This window comes from Cottoperca gobio, chromosome 19 (assembly GCF_900634415.1).
Source record: "Cottoperca gobio chromosome 19, fCotGob3.1, whole genome shotgun sequence".
In the NCBI taxonomy this organism is placed as follows: domain Eukaryota; kingdom Metazoa; phylum Chordata; class Actinopteri; order Perciformes; family Bovichtidae; genus Cottoperca; species Cottoperca gobio.
Window position 1 is genome coordinate 15,653,817 of NC_041373.1, and position 9,741 is coordinate 15,663,557.

The 9,741-nt window shown below is 42.9% G+C and overlaps 1 protein-coding gene across 2 annotated transcripts in view; it reads right to left on the reverse strand.

The window, feature by feature from the left end:
- Nucleotides 1–7,619, reverse strand: part of rab11fip3 (RAB11 family interacting protein 3 (class II)) — a 25,059-nt gene extending 17,440 nt beyond the window's left edge. For both annotated transcript variants that reach the window (XM_029456014.1, XM_029456013.1), the window contains exons 1-2: nucleotides 7,426–7,619; nucleotides 965–1,058 (exon numbers count right to left, since the gene is read on the reverse strand). In XM_029456014.1, the coding sequence (XP_029311874.1) occupies nucleotides 965–1,058; nucleotides 7,426–7,587 (256 nt within the window). In that variant the 5' untranslated portion in view covers nucleotides 7,588–7,619. The remainder of the gene's footprint in view (nucleotides 1–964; nucleotides 1,059–7,425) is intronic.
- Nucleotides 7,620–9,741: the final 2,122 nt, after the last annotated feature.

Sequence of the window (9,741 nt, forward strand, 5' to 3'; positions counted from 1 at the left end):
TAGTAAATAATTTAGAGGAATAGGACTCTCTGCTCAGACCCCATCTCTCTGCCACTCCCGCTCGGAGACATTGCCAATGAGCCCATGTGTCTGTGCATCTCATGCTTTCAAGTGCATGACTTATTAAAGGCAAGAGTAACCGGAGCCGTGCAACCCAGAAAGCCTTGGGAAAGATGGCTACCAATCAACAGGCGGGGTGGATCAGGGCGGAGCGGCGCACTATCGCGGTGCCGTAAACTGCCTGAGGGCCGAGAACTGTAATGATGTCACCACGGGGTGCGTGAATCCATTATGTGCACTTTGTTAACGGTTATGACTGTGACATAACGGTCAAGACAGGCTAATAAAGTGTTCCCAATTAAGCAGGGAGTGGAGCAGGAGGGCAGCAAAGTGGTTAAAGACAGAATCATTTGAGTCCAGTTAGAAAGAATGTGGGTCAGACTTCTGCCTTTCCTTTCAAAGCCCCTCACTTTAGCCGAGATATGGATGTGAACATGCCGTGTTGACAACAATATTTGGCACCCTGGGGGATGCAGAAGGATGAAGCCAGATGCTGGAGACTAAATGTAGGTGTAAGAATTTGCTGCTGCTTTTTTTTTGCCCAGCAGAATTAGGTTAACGGCAGGTTAGCCAAAATAAAGTAGAAGGAAATAGAAAAGAATATGTTCTTACACAGAGAGTACGAATTCACCATCCATCGCAGTTCTTTGATTTTGTGCAGAAAGTATTATTATGTCCAATAAAAGCGAACTGGATTTATTACACATAACAAAAGCGAGACATTTAGTCGGTAGGTTTTACAGATCGTTAAATGTAGAACACCCAGAGTCTTCCACAACAGGCCAATTGAGTCCAACAAAAAGGAGAGCACGAGATGTAAAGTTTAAAAAGGGAAAACAATCACAGACATGTTCCTTACTGCACGACATGAATAAGAGTTAAAAACGTGAATCTCATGACTCGCCTCCATTGCTGATCGCAGTGATTCCACGGTGAAAGTCTTCAAAGCTGATCACTCCCAGTCCACTGGGATCCAAAAACTTGGTCAGATCCTTCACCTGGAAGACAAATGCAACACAACATTCAAAACTGTACTCATCATGGCAGCAGAAGAAAATCCCTCTCTCATAACCTCATCGCTTGTTCTGCTCAGATGCTTCAAGAATACGTCATACATGATGTAAGGGGGAAGTTTTCTGCACTGACTTCAATGGAAAAGCGCATGCAGGGGAAAGAGAAACAGCCGGTACTCGATCTGAATATAATCTACATAGAACTCTTGTTTAAGTTCATTTCACTAATATGACTGCAAGAGTTACATAACTTTCAAAGGTTTTTGATTACAGGAGCAGAAAGTCACCAATAAAAACAACTTTTGACCTCCGGAAGAAAATCAGCTTTTGCAGACCTCAAGTGTTTCTCACTTTATTGGACTCAGTGAGTTTACGAGGAGTTTGAAGTATGCACAGGTGTACAGCCTTTATTATCTTTGCATACGACAAGACAAATGTACATGTACAATATATAATGTGAATAAATCATGTTGTGCACAGAAGCTCTGCTGAAACGGGCTGTTGGATGGTTATGTAAGAGCACCTACGTACTTGTATTATTCCTCCAGTCAGTAACCTGGCAACAGGCGGATGCGAGTAACTACAGGACCTCAGAGCAATAAAAAACAAAAAAAACAATGAACCTTGGATCAACTATTTATTTTCCTACTGTATGCGATTCCTCAGCACGTTGAACCATTTAATGCTCACTATCTAGTTCTCTGGCTCCCAAAGACCCGACCTGGGAACTAGATATGCGGCTGAATCTGCAGAATTATTGGTGGCGCCGAGCAATTAAACTCTATGTACGCAAATAATAGACCAAGTCAAATGTCATCCATCACAAAATTGCGCTAACCCGTTATTACAGTATAATTTAAAGGCGTGTTTTCTCTGACAAACTTGGAAGGAGCCTGGGAGTGTGTCGGGCGAGGTCTCTGTGGTCTCAGCTCACTTTATTCCTCGAGAAACTAAAACGTGAACATTTCACCGAGACTTGCATTCTGTGTGCATGCCTCGCTCTTTTTACATTTCTTTTGTATCGGTTAACACGTGAGCGCCAACGCAGGAGGCTGAAACGCCTAATAAACTGACTCCAACAACCCCCGAGGCTCATGATCTGGGTTTGGTGAATTAAGCCCAGCTGTACTTGGAGAGAGAGAGAGAGAGAGAGAGAGAGAGAGAGAGAGAGAGAGAGAGAGAGAGAGAGAGAGAGAGAGAGAGAGAGAGAGAGAGAGAGAAGAGGAGAGTGGCTGATCTAACGCAGTGGTGGTTCACACTGCAATGTTAAGTTTAGCATGTGGATTCAAGACTTCAATGCAACTACCATCTCTGCAATGCAGAACCTTTCCATACAGACGCCGTGCTACAGAACATACTGCAGGCTGAAGGAGGGTTGGCGGAGAAAGGAAGTGAACTTGTGAAAAGCAATGTGCGGCTGAGCTCCGTGGTGGGCGTTAGAATACAGCTTTTGGTCTTTCCGTGTCACGATGGAGCGTCACAGTTCACAGTTATAATGTTGTTCCAGAAACACGTCTGATAGAAGAGGTGAGAAAACTGAGGTGTGATTGGAAAATTGACTATGAGTGTGTGTGTGCTTCTGATGACATTTTGACATAACTGTTATAATAAACAGAGTTATTATTAGTATCGTGTCTGCTGTAGGACCCTGGGGTAGGATACTTTAACATACGACTGAACAGACAGCCAAGGCACTGTAAACCTACTATAACATGGAAGCAATCCATGGCCTACATCAGAGTTGTTAAGGCTGAACAGCAGTGCCAGGCCCCTCAGGTCTTGTGAGCAGAGCCTGTGGGCTATTCCTAGGTCCAACCTAAAAACTAGAGGTGAATGTGATTTGAGTTTAGTTGTACTTTGGCCCAAGACTCTTGGAAAGCCTCCCCACAGCTGTTAAACTCACACACTGTCAGCCCCTCACCAAACATTTAGACACGGGATAAGGGAAACGTTGAGGTTCTCAAAGATAAGATTTGCTATTTGTGGGTCTAACGACAGATTTTTGGCAGCCATTTATCACATACTTGGTTAACCAGTTGTAAATGTATTTATCTTCACTCAAACCAGTTTAAAATGTGACTTTGTGACAACAAATATGTGAATTTTACTTCTTTTTTCACATGAATATGTTGATTATCATGCTATTAACACTGTGTACTGAAAACCAAATAAATGTGGGGGAGGGGGCCTGGTAAACTGTCCCAATTTTAACTTAATTACTCAATTGAATGTTGTTGGAAACACTGTGCGCTGCATAATCAATGAATGAACTCATTCTTGTTTTGATTGTTAGTCTACATTAATCCGGCCTTTATTGAGTTTGTGCACGAGTCTTTCAACTTCCTGTATAATTACAGAGTTTACTGGCATTGCAAAAAAAACAAAACAATAAAACAATTGTATAAATGTATCCAAATATGTATTTCTTAGTGTCTTGCTGTTTTTAAAAATGTAATTCACATTCATGTCATTGATAAAGTATTGTGTAATAATTTGCATTGTTACACCGAACAAGCGCAGCCCTGAGAGAAAAACTGAACTCGGAGGCAACTCTGTCAGCTCCACTGCTCAGCAGTGAAGGCACTGTGGTTTTTCTGTTTCCTCTATTTGTGTCTAATCAGTGCCGGGGCACGCCTGACCGCCTCCACACAGACCACTGTTGTGCATAACCCCATGGAGAAGAATACCCATTGGTGAGAGTCTTTCCTGAAGGGGACTTCACAATAGTTCCTAAACAGAACTCTGATAACCGTGATCATAAGCCTAGGGGGGGGGGGGGGGGGGGGGGGTTGGCAAAATATGATGGAAAAGAAAAGAAAAGCAGAATGATCTTAGGGTATAAAACATTAACACACATACAAACAAAAGTGAACTCAAGAGAGGGGACGTTTCAGAGCATGGGACATTCCATTGTGGATTAGAGGGGCAGTACATAAAAGCAGCGGGTGAGGGGAGCGAGGCTGGCCAAAGTGGGGTCGGGAGTGTCAACTGACAAGAGAGACACGACCACAATGCGGTTCAGTATGGCTTTTGTGCAGAATTAGGGTCAAAACCGGTGAGTGAAACCAATGAGTGGTGGAGAGGAACATCTTTTCTATAAGTGAATTCACAGATCTGGCACATGTCCGCAGGACATTTCAAGTTTGAGGGCAATTTTCTTCTGGCGTTCATCGTAGAAAAAAGGTAGAATGGTACCAGCATGCATTAAAGTAGGTCAGCATTAACTGTGTTCCTAACACAGTGACGACACATCACTACAGCACATTAGATGGTTTCACGACACTGTCTGGACACGATCAAACTTCTAATAGGGAGCCTATGTCAAAACAGTTCTCCTGGACAAGATGTCTCGCTCAGAGAAGTCCTTGTAATGCATGTGTGCTGTTCAAATAGGTTTAAAAGTTGATTTAAAATGACAATTAGTCGACTGATCGATCAACAGATCATATTTAGAAAATACAAAAATGGTTTTCAGCCTCTGGTTTCCTGCTTTTCTCTGTTTTATATCTTATTAAAGTGAATATCTTTGGCTTTGGGACTGAAAAAACAAGACATTCAAAGACCACCTTGAACTTTAAGGGACTGGGATGGACTATTTTCTGACATTTTATAGATCAAACATTTAATCGTTATTCATTAATCAATAATAAAAATAACCAAATGTTGCAGCCCTGTGTCTTCTTAAGAGTCTACTTTACATGATTTTCATATTCAAAGAACACACACAATGCAGTATGTGTGTATGCACATAGTCATTATCTTATCCTGGAATAATTCTGGAGGAAACATTTGCATGCTTAGCATACAAGCACCAGCCGAACACGAACGCAAATACGTCATGAATACCTTTCCTGCGGAGTCTGACAGGCCTCAACTAAACTCTGACACTATAAATATTAAACCTGAAGAATGCCTGTTGTATATAGGCCCGCCAGAAAACGAAGAATAATGATCTGTGACATCCTGAGTGTAGCCTTAACATCACGTCCCCTTGGATTACATCCCAACTGGCAATTTTAAACTTTTTATTGCTTTAAAGTATAATTTATGAATGTCCTTATACATTAAGTATGACGTATTGCCCTGTGGTTTTCTCAAACACGCTGCTGAATTACTTGTTTTACCACCATAAAATGTCACTAATCTGAGCCACTCAGGCTTGGAAGTTATTCAAAACACTTTTATCTACAGATAACTGAAATACAAGGACATAACCGGGCAAAGCTTATTCAAATAGGAAAAGCACACACATATATTGCAAACTGATATGAAAAGAGTGAACCATGTTCTACCTCAGGAAGAAGAAACAACACTCTGACTTCAGCTGCACGTTGGCTTTGTTAGATCAGAGCTGACTTTCCCGCTGCTCCTTAAGTTCAGCTAATGAATGCCAAAAGCCACTGAAAAGGTTACATGCATTATATAACATTCCACAAATTCTGAAGATAAGTCTGTCTGCTGCATGCTTACTTATTGTAAATGAAAAAGACGAACACACCAAAGCCTGTGTGTGTCTCTCTCTCTGTTCAACAAAAGGACAGAAATCTGAGAGGAGTTTCCTGCAAGGACACAAATTAGCTCCTGCAAACTAGATATCTGATGGCCGAGACACAAAGACGCACAAGTAATCAATCTCCAGAATCTGGTTAGCGGTCCAAAGACCAAAAACCTTTAAGAAACAAAGATCCAAAAGGAAACTGCTGGAATCTAGATAGTTGGGAGGAGAGACCGGGAGAACTCCACCAGAAACCAAACAGTATGGAAGAACAGTAAAACACACTGAGGAAGAAAATCTACTTTTAGCGTCATGAAAATCTCTCACCTTCACAGTGCCGAGCAAAACAACAGGTGGAATTCATTTACATTACACTTGCATGACAAAATCTCAACTCCTCTGTCCCTCAAAACAAGGTCATGGGCAGTTGGTGGATGGTAGCTAAACTGCTGGCGTCCCTCTGACTCAGGAAAATACTTGTTGCTCCTAATCCTTCACAATTCCCTGCCTGGAGCCACAGATACCTACGGCTAGACACGGGACATATCAGGGGCGACAGAGGCGCTTTAAACTGAGAGAGAAGGGATTAAAAAGCATTAGTGAGCCGGCGTCACACTCTTGTGTGTGGAGTACCAACAAGTACCCATCCTCACCAAAAAAGGCCCCTTTTAAAAAGTTAATCAAAAAAAGTTTAAATTCGGCTGGTTATTGTATTCTGAATTAAATATGTTGTCTGAATCAGCCCCATATTTAAAAATGGACACTAGATTATCATCATTGCTTCATGAAGAAATAGATGCGAGTTGAAAGAGACATCTCGACACTATGTTCATTTCTGCAACCGGTTAGGTTACATCATCGTTTGCATCCACCCTTTTACTGTTATTTGCAAATGGTGTGATCACTCGCTGAAGCTCAGTCTGATTCAGGCCCGTCTGACAGGAAAAGAAACTGACGTCACGTTTGCTCTGGAGCATGTGAGAAAGTTTATACTCTAAATTTAACTTTGGGTCAAAGACGACACCAACACCCGAGTCTACCATGCTCAAAGGACGCGGGTAATACAGGCGATGACTCTACAGAGGGTAGGTAACGCAATGACAAATTATAATGTGCTCATGAGAAGCAAACTCTCTCTCCTTTTACTGCTCAAAATTGAAAAATGATGGTCACTAAGTAAATGTATATATATATATATATATTGCAAATAACTGTGAAACTTTTTCACTTAAGAGCCATGAGCAACAAATGAAGTGAGGGTCATGGGTGGAGCGAGGCGCAGCAGCCATGTCTCAAGAGATTATCCCCGATCCACAGGATATGCAAAGTGGACGATGAGCGTTTGTCATTTGACATATGGAAGCGTGCCGGGCTGGAGAGAATTCATTACAGCCAATATGCTTGACATACTTATCTGGATGATAACCCAAATCCTGACTCTTGAACACTCGCCAAATATGGACGACAAACTAATCCAGGCGGTATTAGCCAAATCTATTACACAGAAGGTTAGGAGCCTCTGCTTCATTGTATGTGGGCCCATTTTTGGAACCAACATACTATTACGCCTGTATACCACATTTACGTTTAACAATGGTGAGTTCCAAAAAGATTTGCGATTATAAACAACTTGAAATACTCGTAGCAAAGTGACATCAGCCAGATGGATTTCAGTTGATTGGATTTAGCAGGCTTTTTGCAGGAAGCTCTAAGAGGTTCAGCAGAAAATCAATAATAAATCATTTACGTATATATCTCGCTTTATATGGTTTTACACAGAACTTCACTCAGCATGCATTACCCAGTAGCTGCAAGCTCGAAAACAAAAGACGTCAACAGAAAAATAAGTCATCTCACCTGATCGGCCCCATAGGCGGCAGCAAACTCCATAAACTCCTCAATACGAACAAAGCCGTCTCCGTCTTGGTCTAAAGCATCGAACACAGCTTTTAGTGGGGAGACATCTTCCTCCCTCGTACTCACAGCTGAGACCATTGGCAGTGAGTCATCTACCACCATCTTAGAGAGAGAAATCGTCTCCACAGTTTGCTCACGAGTCCATCCGGCCTCAGGAGAAGAAGTGTGTAAGTCCTGAACTGAAAAGTCTAAAGAAGCCACTTCGTGACAATCGGAGTCCTTCGAGCTGGTTACTCTCCGTCAACCTCTCGTCTTCCCTCTGTTCAGTTGTTAGATCGGGAACACTTCCAATCTGTGCACCCTCCTGAGGTTTCAACACCCAAATGTCCTCGTCGTGGACCTCCTCAGCAGTCAAGCACAGATCCAAAGCCATTGCCTCCTTCTCTTGATTTTTGGCTTCAAAACAAATATTGTCTTCCATCAAATCCTTAGACTCATTTTCCACAGAGCAACTCTCACTGGTGAAATCACCCTGGATGAAGGCATCTTCAGCCAGAGGCACTGTCAGTGATGAAGACTCAGCTGACAGACCCCAGACAAACGAGTCATTCTCCCCTTGTTGCTCTGAAGTCACATTTCTAATTACAGTAGCTCCTGCATGTTCCACGTCCGACTCGTCTGTTGATAAATCTAATGGCGCACCTGTGCAGATAACAGAGGGAGGACTGGCAGGGCACAGGCTCAGACTGCTGTCACAATCTGGAACCTCTAAATCCAACAAAGGCACAGATCCTTCAAAACACTCCAGTGGCGTGCTGCTGACGTGGTTATGTGGCAGGCAGTCCTCATGTAAAACTTGCAGGGTAGTGCTACAGGTTACAGGTAGATCAGTCACTTGATCGGGGAATAAAACGTCGTCTCCAGTTTCAGGTGACAAAGTCTCCCTGCTCTGTGAGGGAGGGAGACCTGCCTGCTCCTCTTGTGACAGGTCTACCAGCTCCTCACTGACACCCTGTGGATTCAACTCACCTGAGGACTCTGGGGGGAGACAAGAGTGTTCATTTGAGAGGAGATCTACCAACAAAAATGGATCCCCTGTGTCGGAAATCTTCGATGGCGAGACCGGTACACTGAGGCTTATTAGCTCAGCCTGAATACTGAGAGCATTTGAGCTCTCAAGAGGGGTCTCCTGCGTCACACTCAGTTCCTCATGGGAGTTTCTCCCAACGACATCAGTTAGTTTGGGAGAAAATAGCCATGACAAAGTGCAGTCACTCAGTTCATCAGGTGGCTCAGTTTTTTCTGTGAAGGATAATTCCTCTATACGAGTGCCATGGAGAGAAGCTTTGGAAATATTGGACTGATCTCCCTCAAACTGCAAATCTCCACAAGAAAAAGCAGAGATATTTAAGAGGTTGTCCAGCTCTACTGGTTTGTCCTGGTAAATGTTTTCTTTTTCACTTTGTTGGGATGTTTGATCGCCATTTCTGAAATCCAAACCTGTCTGGCCACCCTTGTTTTGACAGAGCACACCTCCATTGTCTGAATCCAGTGAGTGAAATCCGAGAGGAAATGGCAGGTCTGACTCCCACTGTGTGTGCCCCAAAGGGCCAGACAGGACTGTCGGTTCCATTTATATTGGCTGATCCACTTTACAAACGTCACAAAAGCTGGTGTATTATCTCACAATCCAGTTTTTCAACTTTAATGCCATGTTTTTAAATGGCATTACACATCTCCAATGAAATATGGATGTGTGGGTATGCTACACGCATTGTATACCTCTCACATAACAAAAGAAAAGAAAGAAAAGCAGGCAGGTATTTAGATTTAAATAGTATAACGAGACTAGTAGGGGTAGTTTTAGAAACAATGTTTGTCATGCAACGGATTAACACATAGTATCTGTTTTAACTTCAGCAGTTGCCATCCACATCCTGACAACAATGTTCCCTAAACTCAAACTTCATAGGGGTTGCTTATCCGTACTGATGTTAGTGTGTTTTGACCTACTATGTGACTTTCCGTCATGGCAGGTCCAATCCTGGTTGTTGCCAAATGTTTCCGCTTCAGCCCATCCAACGTCAACATGCTTCACTTCGGCCTGAATCCTGACAAATCACCGCAATAAAGTGACAAAAACGAACTGACAGCATCTCTGTTCGTGAGCCAATTTGAAAGAACACACGTTAACGCGTTCAGTCTCTAGTGTTTGTCAACATTAGCTTTCCTAGCCGATTATCCCGTCTCATCCATCTCAAGCTAATTTGCCGAGGGGGGGGGGGTCGCGAGGAACCGATACGTTACTCAAACCCT